The sequence below is a fragment of the Corythoichthys intestinalis genome, chromosome 5, assembly GCF_030265065.1.
Source record: "Corythoichthys intestinalis isolate RoL2023-P3 chromosome 5, ASM3026506v1, whole genome shotgun sequence".
NCBI lineage: Eukaryota > Metazoa > Chordata > Actinopteri > Syngnathiformes > Syngnathidae > Corythoichthys > Corythoichthys intestinalis.
The window spans coordinates 14481951-14503456 of NC_080399.1; the positions used below are offsets into that span (position 1 = coordinate 14481951).

The 21506-nt window shown below is 38.6% G+C and overlaps 1 protein-coding gene across 2 annotated transcripts in view; it reads left to right on the top strand.

Moving 5' to 3' along the window:
• Nucleotides 1–9363: 9363 nt before the first annotated feature.
• Nucleotides 9364–21506, top strand: part of lingo1a (leucine rich repeat and Ig domain containing 1a) — a 256772-nt gene continuing 244629 nt past the window's right edge. Inside the window, exon 1 of one of the 2 annotated variants that reach the window (XM_057837394.1) lies at nt 9364–9659. In XM_057837394.1, the coding sequence (XP_057693377.1) occupies nt 9618–9659 (42 nt within the window). In that variant the 5' untranslated portion in view covers nt 9364–9617. The remainder of the gene's footprint in view (nt 9660–21506) is intronic. The other variant, XM_057837396.1, reaches the window with a different exon arrangement.

Below are 21506 nucleotides of genomic sequence, written 5' to 3' on the forward strand. Positions count from 1 at the left end.
CACAGCTGTCAGGTCACCCCAGACGCACTATATACGGGCAAAAGGACACAGAGGATCAGGGTGGATTCCCCTTCTCAAGGGGCAGTTTACATGGCGACTCTGCGACACAAAGACGCAATGACTGAGTAGCGGAATGGCCTCACGTGCATATGATGTTGAAGACAGAAGGCGAAAACGAAAAATTCTGAATCCTGCCTCCGAAGTGAAAGAATTCGATTGGGGGGGATTGAGAGGGGCTTGCTCGGAATGCATATCAAAGGCTCCCGCGGCGCGAGACCGCACTGATAACGTCAGCACTCGTACACGTCACATTGGGCGTACGCAGCGGTGAATAATACATCATTTTCATGTGGAATTGCGACATTGTTCGAATGGTGACGGGCCCATATAAATGCAAATTTGGAATTTTTAGTATTCTCGGACAGTCACCATGTAAACGACCCCCAAGTGTAATGTAACTTTGGCTCTTTTAGCCCAAAATGTGACACTCTGAGCCGGGTTGTGACATTTATTGTCATTTATTGAGCTGCAATGTGCAGATAGAATAGAATAGAATAGAATAGGTCTATACTGTCATTGTCAACAACGGAACATTGTGAACAACGAAATTGAACGTGGCACTCCAGTAAAGATATATAAAATGAAATACAAGTGTGATAGATTGTACCAAACATAATAATAATAATTTTAAAAAATGCAAACTCCACGCACAAATTTTCTCATTTTTCAAATTTTTGAGGAATTTTATTTTATAAATAATAACCCAATGACAAATGTTATATTTCATTAAGGTATACATGTACAGTACATACAAATATAAAGTATGTAAAATAAGATATAATGATATATAAAATAATATACAAGTGTGATAGATTGTACCAAAAAAAAAATAAATGGAAACTCAACGCACTACCTGTGCTTTGAACCTTTGATCTCAGAAATGTGAGCGGACATTCGTTTATTTAAAGTTATTTGGGAAAAATGGATGTTAAATTAATCTTCACAATGTAAAAAAGCCCAAATCTTGTTTCTAATTAGGCTTAAATTAAAACATTGGTCAACTCCTGTGCTATTGGTGTATTTAAAACTTCAAATATTAAAGATTTTTTTGCATTAAAAAAAAGATTATTTAAAAAATATTCAAGAGAAGTTTACTATGTACTGCATGCAAATGATCTTTTAACCGCTTGACGGCACTAGTGTTAAAATTTCATAAAATAATTGGACAGAAATAAAGTTTTGTTCCACCAAAAAAAAAAAAAAAAAGTGAATTAACTACGAGTTCACTTTGCAAAAATTCGATAACTGAGATTAAAAAAAATTAATTGCATGACAGCACTAATGTACATACAATAAGAGACTAAATAGTCTCATTTATTTTAACTTTCATTTTAAAATAACTTTAAGGGATTTTTTTCCCCCTTGTGATGAATAGCTAACATTTGTGCGTCACCTTCTGTATATGCCCTAAATTTGTTATTATTATTCATGCATTATCCATGGAGAAACTTGTAAAAAAAAAAAAAAAAAAGTTGAAATATCACACTCTAAATCTTCCTTTGCTCATGTAAAACCTTCTACAAGACAGAATTAGTTACGCTGTTCTTGCTTAATTCTGCTGACTCACAAACAAAGATGTGAAGTAAACATAACTTCTTTGGCTGAGGTAATAAAACTTTACCGTCTATGCATTTTCTGCACTTTTTTACTGCCCAAGGGGAAATCCAAATGATGGTGTTAAGCAAATGTTAGTAAGATTGAGGGAGTTGCCTAATTGTGATATAACCCAACACATTTTGGGGAGGGTTTGGTTCCCTTCTTGCTGACACGTCGGCATGAAACAACAAATAATGAAGGAGTAATGTTGACAATCCAAATAATAAAAAACACAAATAATACATATTAAGTACATTTTGTACTGGAAATCCCGTTGTGGTACAAGCGTGGGTTCAGCGCCCACTCGGAGAGGGTATGAAAGGTTGGTCGTCTCAATACATGCCGTTTGATTTACGTGCCAATGTCGTAGGTTGGTAACCCCTATTATAACCTTCTGCATGTGTAAATCAGGGCATCCTGCCCCCTGATGCACCACATACTATCCACCTCTGCCTCAAAGTGTTGGCTGATTTTTGCACGTGAATCATCAAGTGTGGGATTATACGCGATGAGTCACGTCAGCCTAGGGATGCCCGCTGTGTGTTTCAAAGCATGTGTTGGCAGGAATACTTTTGCCTGGATGGCACTGGATGGATTCAGGAGGATGTTGTTGAGAGCAATGTCCCGCAGCTAAATATATCACCTTTATCACACCAGCCTCGGGAAGTCAAACATGACAGACAGTTTTGTCTGTTTATTCCGGTGCAGGAACTAAGTTTGGGTTCAACGTCATTCATTTTGATGAAAGAATCAGGGTGATCAGAGAATCAATAGAGTTAAAATACTCCTCTATTTTTATTTTAAGCCCATTTGAAACACTGTTCCAGCCCTAAGTGTGATAGTGATTAAGATCTTAGCAACCCGACTAGTGCTCTGTGTTCTGACTTGCGAGCAAAAACTTGGGCTAAGAGCTCTGCATGATTGCAGTGAACTCAGATTAATTTATTTACACCATACCACATCAACCACATAGGCTACGTTCATACTACAGGTCTTAATGCACGGATCCGATTTTTGTCATATCTGTTTTTTTTTGGCGTGCCCATTCAGACTGCCTTCGTCCATTGAGACCATTCAAGTATGACGCATGCGCACTAATTCGCAGTCCGACAAGCGCTGAGCAAGATGACCCGCATGCGCAGAAGCATCAAAACAAATTACACATGCTAGCTGTAGCGATGTCATTCCAGAGTGATCATATTTTGCTTTTTAAAAAGAGGACACAAATAACATACATAAATAATCCCAGTTTAGGCTTATATTCAAAGTATATGGATCGATAGCATGCAAGCACTGTCCGTGCATGTTACACACACATACGCGCAGTTTGCCCCGACTCTCGGCTACCGTGGCATCTCTCTCGCTTTTTGATGACGTAATTGCTGCATGAATTCCGATTTGAGAGACTGGACAGTACAGACTGCTGCGACAGTCTGGAAAAATGTGGCCCAGATCGGATTTGAACCACATATGAAAGTGACCCAGATTGGATTTGAAATGGTGCAGTTCTATGCGACTTGTCACGTTCAGACCGTCAAGTTAATGCCTCACTCGAGTCGGAAAAACATGAGAAAATCGGATTTGTGCATTAAGACATGTAGTATGAACGTAGCCATAGTTGTAGGGTGGCCACCTGTCCGGTTTAAGGACAGACATTCGGCCTTTTCAGTGATGTATCCGGCGTCCGGCAAAACCAATTAGCCGGACGCTATTTGTCTGGCTTTTAAAGAAAATTGGCCGCAATTCAGTTTATGTGACGCAATTTAGCCCCACGGTTGTCACAACTGGTTTGTGATTGGCAAAGAGTGGCTTTAGGTAAAAATGTCCTATATCATTGGTTCAATAAAATGTGAATACTGTTAGGTTTTGTGTTGGTTCCCTCCTAGTGTGTTACTGTGATTGCCCATTGATTTCACCTGTTGTGCCTGCTCCTAGGGTATCCTCCAACCTGCAACTTTCTGTGTCACCCACCTGTTCCTCGTTGTCTCGTAACCCCGTGTCTGTGTGTGTATATAAGCTCCCAGTTTCTTTTCACTCCTTGTTGCGTCTTTGTCAATGTCAATGTGCATGTTCACGTCAGTTTCAATTCTTGTCCGTTCCTACGTCGTAGCCCTCGTGTTCCTCAGCCTTAGTAAGTTTTTTGATACCAGTCTTTTGTTAGTACCCTGACTTTTGTTTAAGAGTTGTTGGGTTCCCCGGTCGTTTTGTTTGTACTTTGTTTTTTTGTTGGGTTTAATTAAATACTTTTTGCACGATTTATCTGCCAAGCTTCCCTTTCCCTGCGTTTGGGTCCATACCACCTGCCTTCACAAGTGGCTATCTGACGACAACATTTGCTCACCGAGATTTTTTACCACAGTGATAGCAAACATGCCAGAACGGCGGGCATCTTTTAACATTGAATGGAAGAAAGAGCATGATTTCCTTGCCAAAAGCAGTCAAGATTTATTCCTCGGTTTCTGCATGCTTTGTCAGTGTGAACGTTAGCAGCGGCGGCAAAACAAACGCGGAGAGCGGGAAACATAAAGGAATGAGGCGAGCAGCAGGTGTGTCGACATTGAACCCTCATCGCCTCTGGATAACAAAATAACTGCAGCTGAACTTGGTAAAGTTGTTCCTCTTATAAAGAGTTAACTTCTTTTGAGCTGTTCAATTCTCACATTGTTTTTACACAAAAATATCTTATTAAGAATTGTGTTTATTGCAAATGTTCCTTGTTAATATCGTTGTTCTGCCAAAATATCCTGGACCGGCGAAAAATAGAATTTGACTCCCTAAATACGTCTGTGCGCTTTCAGATTGTTTTGTTTGGATCCATAAGGAAAAACGCACAAAAAAAATGCCTTAAGAAAATACTTAAATGAAATGGTATCAAATACGGCTTGTTTAAAGGATTTATATAGTGCTTTTACAATCTACAAGTTTACACCATTCCAAATACCAAAGGCACTTTACAGATAGCAGACCAACATTGGATAAACACTGATTTTTCCATCAAAATCATCAGTATGGTTCACATCGAAATTTTTTACGTCAAGTGATGGTGAAACAACGTTGTTCTATGGTATGTCGGGTGATGGTTGGGTTAACATTGTTTTATAGTTGATGAACTAATGTTGACAAATAGTTGATTTATGATTGACAGAGAAATATGATTGAAAAGTCATTGAATTATGGATGAGCGGGTGTTTTGGTCAAAAACATAACATTGATTCAGAATTGTTCCAATATTATTAATAATCGAAATGACGTTTAGGTTTTGTAAGGCTTTCAGCATTGAAACAATATCAGTTGTGGGTGCAAAAGTGACATTGATTCAATGACATAAGATCGACAGCGGAATGTTGATCCAACATCTTTTCAACGTCGGTCTTCTATCTGGGGCGTCACAGCGTTGAGCTGGCTGAGCGGCGACTCTCTATGCTATGCTACATGTTTATTATTTTTTTTGCCTTTAATTCAAACTTACATTAATACATAATTCTGCTTCACAAAACAGTCAGTTGAAAAAATTACACATGTAGATGTACGGCTATATCATCATTGATATGATAACATGTAAAAATAATGCTATGCCACATTATGTGCAGCATCACAGTTCCACGCTGTCATAAGCGGATTTTGCGGGGGCGGGGGGCCAGGCCCCTCCTTGGTGACAGAAAAGTGTCATTGCATGTAATTGACTTTCCTATATATGATTTTAAAATTAAGAATTTTTCGGTAAAATATTGTCTTTAAAAGTTGTGAAGCAATAAAACAAACAGCAAAAATTAATGAAATGAACAAAATAAAAATTATAACTGGTCAAAATTATTTTACAAACAGATCATGTGACGATTGTAATGATATGAGCAAATAGTATCTGCATGTTTGATTAGTAATGTCTGCTCGTCACGGCACACGGAGGTCCGAGATACGCAGTGAGCTCGAGACAGCTGATAAACAGCCCGCCACTGGACAGTTAATGTTGATGATGGCTCTCTTCTGCTCTCTAACTAAAGATCTGCTGGTCAAACCTTTCAGTAAGTTGTCTTATACAAGAAACCCACAAAGTAACTAAACTAGCACATTAGACGGTCATTTGCTTTGCTTAGCTAAAACCAACCTAGGAATGAAGAGGCAAGATGAATGTAGCCTACATAATTTTTTCAAACTTAAGCTTTCAAAAGCGACAACAACTACTGAGCAGGAACCAAGGATGAAAATGTGGACCATGAAAAGCCAGGGAGCACCGCCAAAATAGTGAGCTGAGTTTCAATTTGCCCCACTAAAGACGCTAATTGTCCAACAAATTTTCCACCCTTATAATATTTTTCTCCCACGGCTGTTGTGGCGGTGAATAAGCCCTCTTTCACATTCAATTGGATTCTCAATGTTATCCACAGGTGCTAAGTAAACAAGTAATATCGTAAACATACATGTTCCACACGAATAGGACGTAAATTGATGCTTAACTACACAGCGAAGACATAAACAGGGATAGAGCGACGTGCAGTTGTCGTGTACAGCTAACATGGCAGAATGTGTCTGAGAACTTTTCTACAAGTCAGTCCATGATCAAACGTCAGTAAATATTCCTTTATTTAAAGAAAGCTTGTAGTGTTTACTTTGTAACCGCTGTATTTGCGGCCATTTATAACACAAACTTGCAATTTCTAATGGAGTGCAAAATTTGACAGTACACTTGTTGACACCGGCGGGCGTAGCGTATTCAATGGATGACGATCTTGGTGAAAAGTATAGCTGTCCTAAGCAGCCTGATTTAGAATTCCCCTCAAAAATAATGGGAAACAAAAAAACACTTATTTTAATTTATTATTATATTATTCTTGGAAGTTATTTTTTGAAACTGCGTTTCGGGTTCATCAACAACTACCCCAAAAGTCAAACTCCGCCTATGCACGCTGTGACGCTTCACGCTCCCTCCCCTCCCAGGAAGGAGATACTTTCTCTTCTATTTGTCCAATCAATGAGTGCGCCTCATGTCCACGAGATGTTACTTGGAAAATTCGGTTGGCGTGTGAATGTTTAACTTCTTCAACAACTCATTTGCAAGTGTTGCTGCAAGGTAGCTTTCCAACCGGACCCTGGTCCTCTTGGTCTAGTGTGAAAGCGCCCTAAATTAGTTTTTCACTGGATTGTTTTAATTATTTTGTCTATGAATGTTATCAAACACATATTTACTGTAATTATAGCTTTGGGGCAGGGGGGGCACAACATGTTGATGACCCAGAAACGCAGAGTCAGCAATAAAATTAACTTACAAGAATATTTATAATAAGTTGAAAATGAATCAGGCACTGTTTAGGACAGCTATAATTTTCACCAAGATCGTGATCCATTGAATATAGTACGCCCGCCGGTGGTGGCTCTGTTGTACAATTAGCGTCTTTAGTGGGCAAATTGACTCCGCTCACCATTTTGGCAGTGCTCTCTGGCATTTCATGGTCCAAATTTTCAATCCTTTGTTCTTGCTCAGTAGTTGCTGTTGCTTTTGAAAGCTTAGGTTTTAAAAAATAAAAATATTGGCTAACCAAAGCAAATGACTGTCTAAGGTGCTAGTCACATGATCTGTTCGAAAAATAATTTTGACCCGTTATAAAAATATTTTTGTTGTTGTTTATTTCATTCATTTTTGTTGTTTGTTTTATTGCTTTACAACTTTTATAGACAATATTTCACTGGAAAACCCTGTAATAGTGTAACAAATCAGGTTCTAATGTTGCGAACATTTTATCTTGTACCTGAACGCACCACGTGGCTGACGTGCAGAGAGAGAGTTTACTTTCGTTTTCATTGTTTTCTTGAGAACACCATCAACTTTGGCGGCATTTTGTGTTGGATAAGTTCTGAAATAAATGATAAAAACCTAACTAAGCTGGCGATTTCTTTGACGATGTTACTACAATACTAATTGTCATCTTAACTTATAAAGACTGGCAAACGGTGATCGGAGGAGGACCGTGGAGATGTATTGATGAGCCAGCTCACGGATGTGCACCCCACGCTCATATTTTTCTATAATTTGCATCTTCATTTCCATAGTAAGTGTCACCTTTTTCCTTGTTTGACCACCTGTACCAACCTTTTTGAAACCTGTGTTGATTTCTTTCACAAGAAAATTTGCCATGCGTCATCTGCGGCGCTGTCATGTCGTATTTTGAGCATGTCGTCAGATGTTGAAACAAATGGCGAGTCAAATTTTACGTTGGATGTCGAAAAGATTGTGTGTCGAAGCGATCGTATGTAGAGGTACCACTTTATAGGAAAGTCAATTACATGCAATAACACTTTTCAGCCTCCAGCGGGGGCCGTGCCCCCCTAACCCCCCGTTAAACTCCGCGTATGTATAAAATATATTGTAAATTAATCTTATTTTAACTTGGGTTATCTGAATGGTGGTGCAGCATGTAAACGACTGTGCTAAACAGCCCTACTGGCTGTATGGTTGCTCTTTTGAAGGCATCACCAACAATTCAAGTTCACACAATATTCCAAGTTCTGTTACTCAGAAATTTAAAATTTTGCTCCAAACTTGATGAATTCTTATAGTAAATTGAGTTAGAAATACTCAAAATACCTTAACAGCTTACTTATGTTACAGTCCGCGAATGCGGAGAACAAGATTGGACCCAAAAACAGACGACAGAAGAGAAGCGTTCGGGGATTTATTACTCACAATCAAAACAAACTCGCGAACGCGGAAAAAGGGGACTAACAAAAGGGGTCCGTGACATCCAGGTCGACGGGGATCAAAAAACGCGTAAACTGAGCAAAGGGCAGATAACCAAAAAGACAAACAAAAATACACTCGATACCTGCACAAGGTAGAGGATCACAAAGCTAAGACGTCTGACGAACTAGATGACAAATACAGAGCGGCTCGAAAGCAGTATGTGCGAATGGCGACCAGCAAACTAATCTCTCGGCACCGTTGTGTTGGTTCACCACCGTTTATATATTAGTGTTGATTAGCTGGAACTCGCTGCCGGTGTGACGTCACGAATGCTCCCACAGCTGGCTCTGAAACAAACAAAATCTAACCAGTAGCGGATCATGACAACTTAATAGTTATGAAGAAAGTTACGAATTTGAGTTATAGCTGCTTCAAATCTTAAGTTATCATCATCATTTATAGAACCTTTTTTTTTTTTTATTATTGTTATATATATATATATATTTTTTTATTTTAACCGTGCACATTTTTGGCGTTGTCTTTTGACCTCGCAACCACAATGCCGCACGCTCGTTTTCTGTTCTGGGGGCTTTGAGAAGAAAAAAAAAAAACTGTGTCGACAAAGAAAAAAAAAACTGTGTCGACACACAAACACTGAGTCTCAGTCCCATTCTTTAATGAACTTGGCTTCAAATTTAATTCAATTTTTAAGCCATTTACCTTTTTTTCCCCAAATTGTCTACCATTGTCAAATAAAAAAAATATCATAGAAGGTTTGTTTTACTCTTTGAGAATATCTGCGCGTTTGAAATATGTGGAACGCAATGGATTGCACATCTTTTTCTTATCCATGCATCCTCCATCTTTGTTTTTTACCCAAACAATGCATCTGAACTCCCTCCAGCTCCCCAGTTTGTGTCGCTCAGACTGCAGTGATTGTAGACGGTGGCAGAAACGAGGAGTGGCACCCCCCTCTCCATCCCACCTCCCATCTCCCAATCTCATCTCACACTGCAGCTCCACCTTCGCCTCATCTCCTCAATCCAACCCCTTCCTTCCCGATCATGTGTGCGGTGCCCGTCGCAGTGTAAAGCGCATGTGCCGTGCGCGCACATGTGGCTCGTCAGCCGATAGGACGCGCCGGTGGTGAAGCACTCCGACTTGGATACCGCATCTTCCTTCTCCTGCGTTTAAACACATAAATAAACCCACTTCGTGTCTGTCCGGGGTCTTCAGTCATCTCCTCTATAGCATCTGGGAATTTAACAAGCAACCGTAGCTCGGAATGAAGCCAGGCGATTCCTGGATGTTCTTGACTGACGCTCTGGTAAGAATGACATTCCCGCCTCACTCTTCTTCTGTGCCTAATTTACTTGTCAGAGCACAGTGACAGATGCAATCAGACATTCCCATGGTGTAACCAGGAGAGGGATGATATGTGGGCATTGAAACCATGGCTGGGAAAATGTTCCATTTTGCTTATTTTGTTACCCGGAGTTATTAGGAGACAACTTTGTATGGGCTCCCTGATATCTAAGACTCTTTTGAGGATTATATGTATTCTTAATTGTGCATACAGTGCTTTAATGGGCTAGCCATTACACCAAAGCTGGTTTTATGTGACAACATCGCCTTGGATTATTAGCCATTAACTATCAGGCAGATGACAATGCTTTCTTTGATGCCGTCCTCCCTCTCTCTTCCCTTGTTATCCTTCATTTTGTCAGCCTCACTCAGATTGGAGGCTGCTATTTCTGTATGCAGGATGAGCACCTTTTTTTTTTTTTTTTTTTTTAATATATATAAATCTTTGCTATCTCATTATCAATTCTCTGTTCATTTTGTCTCTGTGGTATCTAAATGACTGGATCCGGCCATCGCTTATTAAAAGCAAAATGTGGAAGGAAAGAGATTAGTAGGGGAAAGTAGTGAGAGGGCAGGGGGAGATTGACGGGAGGTCCACAGAAAAGAGGACGAGGAGGGTGGGGTGGGGGCACTAACATGTCTGGAAAAGTGCTTTTAAGGCTCAGGAGTCGGCTTACTCACGTCCGAAAGGGGGAACGTGATATTCCGGCCTTGATTCAACACATGGATGCACTCTGATGGTGAAGAGCATCAATATTTATCACATTGCCCCAGAAAACATGATAGCTCCACAGGATAGGGAAAAATAAGAAAAGATCAAATCAAATCAGGCCCACTTTGGATTGAACCTTTTGCACTCTGTTGCGTTCACGATTGCTTTGTTTTTATGGGTTGTAGCTAAGGACTGTGAGTTGGAAGGGAATGTTTCAGTACCATTGACGGCGATAGATGTCCAATCCATTTGAACTGGGAGCGATCATTTGATGCCGACGCTACTTTTTAAATTTTGCATTATAATTCAGTGCACCCTATGCACATATGATACATAATGTATATTTGTTTAGTGTTTTAAAATGTCTTTAATAGACTTGTCCCTATTACCGGTTTCGAGGTATACTGTGGTATGAAAACGTCAAGGTTTCAAAACCGCAACATTTTTTTCCGTCATACCGTCCTTAAAGTATTAGCTATTTTTTGTAACCCAAAAATGGATGGAGAAATTGTCAGGGAAATTCAACTTTGAACTCCAAGACAAGTGTCAACTCGATAGCTCGATGAGAAATGAATCACACTCAACCAAGAATTGTCTTTGCAGGTTTTATGTACAGTACAAGACAAGAGCTCTTGGGTACAGACGCGGAATAATGCACAAAGTGCCTCTTCGCATGTGGACAAAAGAGAGATACAGGGCATGCCTCTATTTATGGGTTGACACCATAGAAACGAAATTGAAAGTTAGTAAAAACATCTTAAGTTACTATAACCTTGAATCACAAGCTGTGGCCAGGAAGAAGTATGATAAGCCACAGTTGCTATATTGTACTCATTCAGGGCATATTGGAAAGGACAGGAAAATGACAGTCCATATTTGGGCATATTGACTCCGTCTACAATCGTCAAGGCTATGAGAAGGCCCACTCAAAAAGATTACAACAGATTGATACAACGATACTCTATGCTATAATGTTCTCATGCAAGCATAACAAAAGCATTCAACATGTAATATATAATGGTTGACTTTTAAGCATGAATAAATTCTCTCACAGAAATCACTCGCTTGCAGCTGCAATTCTCATCCCTCCCCCAACGGTTGTTGCTCAGTATCAGTGAGTCAGCTCTGCTACACTATGGCTGGAGGAGGTGAAACTCCTGAGCTTTTCCCCCCATTGAAGAAAACGAAATTGCTGGTATGGGAATAATTCGGCTGCAGAAAAGTTACAAACGGCTACGGCTTAGGGAAGGAGGGCCAACTGACATGTAAAACATGTTTGCGGAGGGTTGCTGCCAAGGAGGCAATACCTCCAATATGATTTAAAATTCATACAAAATTAAAGGTTAGTAATCACTGTAATGAACGTTTCCCAGCTGCTACGAGAGTTAACTCCAGCGTATTTAGTGTGTTTAGCGGTGGTAAAACGTGGCGATTTTTTTCCTCCTCTGGCAACGTTCTTTGTTGAGAAAGAGTGTGTGAATAATGTAAACATTATATCAATTATACACATTAGCTTTTTATGGAAAATAATTCAATTATTTTTATTCTGATGGTAATTTATTGAGCTGTGGCTGTGGATTTAGGCTCACCAAAAGGGCTGCATTTATTTATTTTTTTAGAATATTTTGTTTTTTTATTTTAATTGAACATTATACTTCTGTTCCAGTTGGTAATATGTATTAAAAAATACAAATCCTTTTCAATTGATTTTTTTCCTTTTTTTTTTTTAAACCTAGATATGTCAAAGTAACACATTTTAGAGCTGTAATTGCAATACCGTGATATTGTGAAACCGTGATATTTTGGATATAGGGTTATCATACCGTCAGAATATCATATCGGCAAATGCCTGGTCATTACCATCCGAGCCGTTGCATCACAATTTCTTGCAGATGGAATACAATGAGACAAATAAAGTCAGTCTATGTATGAATTCTGGTTGTGCTTGGTGAGCTCCAACCTATTTTGTTGAACCATAACTGTGTTATACTACTCCAGTAAAGTGCTCAAGCCACGCATTCCTCAAAACTATAAATAAAACAATATTACAAATAACAAACGAAACAATAAAACTATAATTACAACCTTAAAAGACGAAGAACAAGTACATTGATGCACAAATGCGCCTTACAGTATATTCAGGTACACTTATGTATGAAAATAAACTCAACCATTGATGGTGTGCTTTATAATCGGTGCGCCTGATGGTGTGAAAAATACATATATATTAAGAATGCATAATATGAAAAAAACAAATCAATTAACCTGTATTCCATGAGGATTTCATGTCTTTATCTGTTTTGGTTATCTGTTTTAACTCTATCTCAATCAGTGGTAGCCACTTAGGTAAACATGGAGACAAACCGTGCTTAACTTTCGTACACACCAGGGTTTCACAAATGTCAAAAATATACAGTTGGGTTTCGGATGCTTTTAAAGCTAGTGTTGCACCGATACCTTTTTTGGCCCCAATTTGGCCGATACCTGGCTGTGCAGTATCGGCCACTTTGTTTGAAATATATATACACAAAGTGTATCCAGTAGAACTTTTTATTGCATACCCGGTATGGGTGACAATAGTTAAATAAACATTTGGCTCTTAAAGGCCAAAATAGTGCTAAATTTGTGAAATTAAACTAGCCCAACAGTCAGAAAGTAAAATAAAATGAATAAACTTATTTAAACCCTTAGTTTTGCCTCTCAAATGCCAAACAGCACAACTTTCATGAAGCTATAAGTAATAATAAATGACCACAGCATCCTGTCTCTCTATTAGCCTGCCTCTCTGTGCACCAGCAGCAACACACACTTAGCCACTAAGCTTAGCTTACTTTACTTACTTCTATAGCACTTTTGAATCGGCTTGCCACCTATCCTTTGAAATAAGGAATCATTCCAAAATGGGAATTATAAGTTGCGTTCCGTGTTGAACCAATACGGAATATATATAAATATATTCATTTGTATGCATTTAAGGAGTTTTGGGGATGTCCCTGATTGAAACTGGCTGATTTAACTCTCGAAACTGTCAGGCCACAAATCTTGGATGCAGCCACTGTACTCGACGGAGTTTCTATGCTGAAAAAATCCCAGACCGCCCATTTTCTTCCCCTGGTTTGTTTTTCCTCCATATGAAAAAGTTGCCCCTGCATTGGTTAAGAGCGGTTATTGGCCCGCTTTCACTGGTAGGGAGCAGGCCAATAGCGATAGCTGCTTGGCATGCAAAGTGATCATGTGTCATCATACAACACAGGGTGTCGTAAGTGTCAGGAGAAACAAGGCTGCGCTCAAGTGATACCAGTAAGTGATATCGGCGCCCTATTTGTTGGTACTCACCGATACCAACATTTTAGTGCCGTATCGGCCCCCCCGCCGATACTGGTATCGGTGCAACATTAATAATTACTATGTTAAAAGAACAAGCACATTGATGCACAAATGCGCCTTATAGTATATTCAGGTACGCTTATGTAGGAAAATCGTCCATTGATGGTGCGCTTTATAATCGGTGCCCCTGATGGTGCGAAAAATACGGCATATTAAGAAAGCATAATCTCATCAAGAAATAAACCAATATGTATTCTGTGAGGAATTCATGTCTTTATCGGTTTTGTTTATCTGTTTTCGTACACAGCAGGGTTCACAAATTTCTAAAATATACGGTTGTGTTTTGGATGCTTATAAAGCGTGGATAATATACAATATCTGCTTGAATGAAATGAAAACGCTCAGCTTTCTACACTAGCGATGTACAGTTTTGTTTTGGGTATGTTCAATATTTTAAAATATCGTTAAAATATTTAAATAAAATATTGAACTGTTAGTGACCTTCTCACGTGTCCTGTTTCTGTGGCAACAAGCTTCTTTCATGACTGTCAGTTTTATATTTTCTGAATGTTTATACTACAACAGCGAATACGTGGAATTCACAAGCCTTTACAGGTGCAGGTGTATGCTTGATGTGTAAGAGGAGAGGGCTCATAAAAAGTTTTTACCTCATAAACATGGACATTGTGTTATCGCGTTTGGTTCAGTTGACAACTAAGGCATTTTCGGTCCCACCTTGCAGTAAATCTAGCGAGTCGTGGTCCAAGGGTGACTAACATTGTGCCACCCATGAATGGACACTCCACCCACCACTAACCCCTTCCACCATTCCCTCTGATTGCACTGACATTGCCCAGTGCTAAAATGAGGAGCTAACAACTCATTTTATGTGCAATTTTTCTCCAGGCCGTTGCAGCAAATAATGGTCATTACTGATGTGGCTTCATGATTGAGCATGATGCATGAAATGAACTTGGCAATTTTGTCGTGCTGAATCACACTTAATGATGTCCGAATCTGTGCGCTATGATTGGTGCAGCTGTGAGAGAGAATGGTGTGAAAATAAATGAAGCTCTTCATCCTGAAAAATGCATCCCTCCATTCATCAACTCAAAACAACCCATTACATCCAACACTTTAGAGAGCTGAGCACAACACCCTGAGGAACTTCTCACTATATTACTGCAGGCTTCGAACATTGCATTGAGTGATCCAGATCAGGACTAGATCAGGCCAAAACGGTGTAAATAGATTTAACACCAAATGACTCCTATTTAATTATCTTCTGCTCACACAGTATGATGAATTTTACAAGTGCCAAAAATATGAGCAGGGCTCTTGATTAACATTTAAGTTTAGTCATATCATTTGCATGTGCTAATAAGATGTGAGGCGCTTCAACATGAAAAAATAAAATAATTATAAGTCTCTTAGTTGATTCATCACTGTCTCTTCTGATTGCATAGAAAACAACAATGCGTTTGAGGCTGCTGTTTGCAGATCTCGTTTGCATTGGCTAATCATATGCCCGCTGCTCTTACATACACTAAAATAATATAATGTAGAATACGCAAGGTCTCAGACGTTTTCCAAGTCATCAATGTTGGTACACATTTTAAGAGCACAGCTCTCAGTCATGATGACTCACAGTTTGACATTACAACGGATCACTTACCTTTCTTTCTTAATCTATTGACCCTTTATAGGGCACTCATTTGACTCATTAGCTGGTACTGGCGACGCTAGATGTCCAATCCATGGAAGCGATGGATTGGACGTTAACCATTTTCTATAGCATTGAAATTTAAAATCTTTAGATTATCTTATTTAGAGTGTTATTGGGGGGCTACAACCAGAGTGTATTTCGGTTTTTATTTTATTATATTTCATTTACACAGTGATTCCTCGCCACTTGACGGCTCAACTTTCGTGCCCTCAGTGCATCGTGGATTTGAATTACACGTCTTGTTATAAGAATCAGAGTGTTCTAAAAATAATAATCTACACTTTATTTACATCTACGTATGTATGTACATTTACACACACACGTATCAGATGAAAGAGTGAGAGAATGAATGCGCAATATGTTATTTATAATTTTATTGATGTTATTTATACTTTTAATATTTTATTGATGTTTCAAACTATTCTTTAATGTTCTAGTGATAAAATACTGTATGCATTTATATTTGCATTATGTATGCATTATATTTTTTTGGTGTGTTCAATGTAATTATTCAGATTTAACAGCATTGGAAAGAAGTACATATGAATCATGTTAAAAAAATAATAATAATAATAAAAAAAAAAAAAGAACAGTCATATTTTAATAAGTCATATTTAAGCACTGCAAATGTAATAATCATGGTATGACATATGTATAAAAGAAAATGGTTTTTACATGTACACATGCATATATCTTAACATTTTAAAATAAAATGCTGTATATACTGTATACACTGTATACATCATATATATATATATATATATTTTTTTTTTTCATTGAAAAAAATAATTGATGGACTGTGGGTGTGAAGTTTGAAGCGTGATATAACGAGGGATTACTGCATATTTATAGAAAAAAAATTATGGTAAAAATGGGCGGGTGACACAACTGCGGTTTTTCACTTTATGCGGTGGGTTCTGGTCTCCATTAACAGGTATAATTAAGGGACCACTGTACATATAGTATATACACTAATGATTTATAATAAAATAATACAATTATATAATTGAAAGCTAGCATCCACATATGTGGTCATCAACTAATCTTAATACTGATGATGTACGTAATACATAAAGAGGACCAGTATATTGTGAAAATTCTCCTTGTGGCTGCAAAAAAGGCCATAATAAAGAACTGGTTAAGAACTGAATCTCCAATATATGAACAATGGCTGCTAATAGTGGATGAAATACTCGACATGGAACGGCTAACATATAGGCTAAAGATAAAAGAATATTTGTTTTGGAAAAACTGGGGGAAGTGGCTGACTTCCAGGGAAAAAGGGGTATAATATGGATCTCTGGCTCACCATGATAGAGGGGAACACAGGCCCGTTTGGGGCTCATTAGTCATAATTTTATTTATGTTTGGTGTTGGTGTTATTCGGTGGTGGGGAATGTTGTGTTTGTTTTTTTGTGTGGAAAATTAGAAATATATATATTTTTTTAAATGTAAAAAAAAAAAAAATACTGTTGCCTACACCAAGTCTTACAGTGGGGAGAACAAGTATTTGATACACTGCCAATGGGTTTTCCCATTGGCAGTGTATCAAGTACTTGTTCTCCCAACTGTATGTGGCCTACATACACAAATTAGGACATGAGATGGTGTTTTTTTTTTTTTTTTACCTTACTCACTGTAAAGGGTTATTCTTTGGAATATAAAAAAAAAAAAATGGGATGATTTTTTTTTTTTTGCGTAATAGTTTGATTTAAAAAAACATATATATCTATATATATGTATAGCAACCTCATCTGCATAAACCACGTGTTATTATTATCATTAGTATAATTTTTATTATTATCAGTTTTATTATGGTAATCAGTATTTTGCATTGTAATACATTCTATGTCCAGTAGAAAAAAAAATTACATTGATTATTGCATGTTGTCATTTTGCTGTAAATTAGTATTATGATTATAACAATAAGATTCATTTTAAAATTGGATTTATTTGACATAATAATTAAAAAAAAAACAATACAAATATTTACACTAGTAATTATAATAATGATTAGCATAATTTTGATATAGATTTATGACCAGTAATCAACTAACTATGACCCATTTTGACACTGACAAGTTTCCCAAAAGAGACCCAAAATACACAAAAATAAATAAATCTGTATATAATATAAAACATCTGGCAGTATGTTAAATAAAACATACTTTACATCTTTACTTTTACTTTATTTACTTTAACATAATTAGAAGAATGTTTTCTTTCGTTTATAGCAGGGGTCTCAAACCGATTCCACAAAGGGCCGCAGTGGGTCCTGGTCTTTGTTCCAACAGATCCAAAACAGACAGTTCAACCAATGAGGTTTCTGCTAAAGTAAGCAGCACCTGACTGCAATTAACTGATTACACTTGTTAGACACCAGATTGGTGAAAAGGGATTGTTCTCGTTTGGTTGGAATGAAATCCAGTACCCACTGCGGCCCTTTGAGGACCGGTTTGAGACCTCTGGTTTATAGCAATGAAGAAGGACCTGTGTAATGGTCCACTGAAAGAAAGCGTAGCACAAAAATGTTTGAATTATGAACATTTGTCACACAACTGTCGGTGAAAGATAAGCAACTGGTATTGAACGTGCCACCTCAGCCAGGATTAACTATTGCTTTGTGTTTTGCAAATGAACACAGGCCTGAACCATGTTTCATTGTATTGATGCGTGTTTGTGCCAAGTGGCCTTGCATGCATGGCGGCTTGACATCACCATTAAATCTTTGACATCAGTCCTAAAGCAACTCCCCCTTCTTCCTCCTTCTCCTCCTCCTCCTACTCCACACAGCTGGAGATCAATCAGATCTAATACATATTTAGTTGAGACCTTTCTCTCAGCCCCCCTGTGTGTTTGACACACTCCAACATCCTGGAACACTCGCTCCTGACAAATCCTTGTGGGAAAGATTCTAAAAGCTGCATCAATCGCTCACAGCATGCTTGGAAACATAGGGAACATTTCACTGCATACAGAGAAAATAATTCATTCCTTGCTGCTGGTCGACTACAATTTTGAGGGATTTTACGGCAATTTTTTCCCTATGAAAATACTACTTCTATGAAGGCGATGGGTCCTTTTTTTACATGCAATTTAAAGTGCATGTGACACGAAAAAATATGGTTATTTCATAATACACGCGGTATTTTATGCTCCTGAATGATATGGACCGCTTGGATCTGTGTGGAAGCGATCGCTATATTTATTTAGTTTTTTTAATCCCGCGCCATGAAAATGAGTGACTTCCGGCTTCGGTCTCGCATTGAGGAGGAGGGCGCTGTGACGTGTACGGTAGAAGGCTTCCTCTTCACTATACAGCGTACTGTTGTGTATGAGGACGAAGGATTCAGCTGATTTTGCGGATTAATACGTTTATTTTTCGCATCACGCCAGCCAAACGGCTGCAGAAATATCATTCTGTATGAGGGAGAGGCGTATGCGCCTTTTTGGAGTTTCGAAAGGTTCCCATTCACCGTGGATATTGGCCTAAACAAGCCCGACTACTGTGGGACCATTGGACTTACAAGGAAGTGAGTAAACATCTTGTTTAGTATTATGTCAAATATTAATACAGCTATTACAAAGTAAACACTACAAACTTTCTTTTAAATAAAGGACTACTTGCGTTTGATCATTGATAAACATATAAAAAGCTCTCCTCATGCTCATTAGCAGCATGTTAGCTGCACAACAACTGCAGCCACCCTCCTCCGGGGAACGAACTGTAAATTGCTCTCCGCCGGGCGGTTTGACGATCCGTGAAGACAATCGACAACCCAGTCGTCATGTCAAATAATCCAGGCTAGTTATGTGTGATTTTCCGCTTCGAAGACTTTGAAACATCACTCGGTTCGGGTTAGCATGTCGGCTAGCTGTCATGCCTTTTGGTTTGTTTACATTCTCCGGAGCCGGGGAAGGGAAATGACATATGTCCGATTTAGGTGTCATAAAATATCGTTCGGGAGGTGCGACAGTAAAGGTGAAGACGACAGTTTTGACCATTATGGAGTAATTTTGCCATGTCGTCCTGAATAAATGTATTTTTATTATTTCATATTCCATTTAGCACAAGACTGTTATTTGTCATGACCATGCCATTTATTGAGCAATTGGGGAAAATACTTGGATAAAAATAATATCCTGTAAAATATTGAAGTAAAGAGACAGAAACAATGACATTTTGCAGCTCTCGTCGTCGCGTTTTCCTCGTTGTGAATAGTTCCCCCTCGACGGGCTGACTGGTCCTTCTCAAGCCATGTATATAGCTATTGGGGAAAAATACTTGGATAAAAAGAATATCCTTTAAAAATATTGGAGTAGAAATACTGAAACAATGAAATTTTGCGGCTCTCTTCGTCGCGTTTTCCTCGTTCTGAATAATTCCCCCTCAATGGGCTGAATAGTAAAACCGATGAGCCCAGTCTACCGCTGACGTCATCCACCTGTTGGGGAAGCTAAAGCCCTATAATGGTAGGCGTGGCTAACCGGCAGATTAAAAGACTAATTTCTCGTCATCTGCGCTTTGCTAAATTGTTGTATATAGTCGAATCGTCTCAAAATATGATTCTAATTCACATAATAATGCCATTTAAGACTTTTTTTCTCCTGTCGTATGCTCTTTAAATCAAAACAATTATACAATTTTGTTTTTATATTTGATGTTGTTACATTACGCAAGACCATTTTAACATCAAAAGGAATTTAATAATGATAATAATTTTTAAAAATAATAGTGAAATTGTTAATGTATATTTTCTTTTAAATGACCAAAAATGGTCACTTGCACTTTGATGGGTTACATTAAATGCTCGCTCTAATTTCATGTGTCTGAGCAGACACGCAGGCTCTCTGAGCACACTGCGGACCACAGTGAGCAACATCAGATGTGTACACGAAGGCCACACACCAGTATCATGCCTATTCAAAACCTTGGATCATAGCAAGTTACATGGCTTTATAAAAGAATGAAATTACTGCAGCAATTTTCATTAGGTTACTTTTAATTCAATATAACTGATTCGGGCCACTTAAAATGAAAAAGACCAAGATCTCGTTGTTTATGAGATGTGTACTATGTTATATGTGAGAGTCCTGCTTGGGCCTGGGTAAGGTCCAATTGTGGCTTTGGTGAGTTAATAAATAAAACATAATGAACAACCACAATGTATGACACTATATCACTCCCATATTATAACTGTTCAGACAGTAAGGACACTCAAGATTCCTATTCTCTGTGTCTGAGCAGCTACACTGCAAAAACCCACTTCCTTAAAACGGGTTTAATTCCCTCGTTTTCAGTGTAAATCTGCAAAAAATAAGTGAAATTATCTGCCAGTGCGTCAAATCAATTTTTGCTCAGATATCTTGAAATAAGAAAAATAGCTAGCGGAAAGTTAGATTAAAAGACCTATTTTAAGCAATAAATTAATATATTTAATCTTTGAAAAACTTTGAAAGGTCAGAAATGTTCTTAATTCAAGCATAGATATTGTTGAAAACATTATTTGAAAGCATTTTCTCGACACCTGTCGCTCATTGAGTTACGTTGCAAAATGGTACAGAAAACAATTTTGTTGGTCTAATTAACTAATTAACTAGGTTAGTTTTAAAATTAGATATTAATTAATACTGTAGCACTTGCAAAGATACCATCCCATCCCACCCCACCCCACCCCACCCCATCATCTTCTGCTTGCTCTGAGGTCGGGTCGGGGGCAGCAGCTTTAGCAGGGAAGCCTAGACTTCTCTCTCCCCAGCCACTTCAACTAGCTCCGCCGGCGGGTTACCAAGGCGTTCCCAGGCCAGCAGAGAGACATAGTCTCTCCAGAGTGTCCTCTGTCATCCCCGGGGCCTCCTGCTGGTGGGACATGCCAGGAACACCTCTCCGGGGAGGCATCCAGGAGGAACCAGATACCTGAGCCATCTCAGCTGGCTCCTCTCAACACGGAGGAGTAGCGGCTCAACGCCGAATCCCTCCTGGATGACCAAGCTTCTCACCATAACTCTAAGGGAGAGCCCGGACACCCTGCAGGGAAAGATGC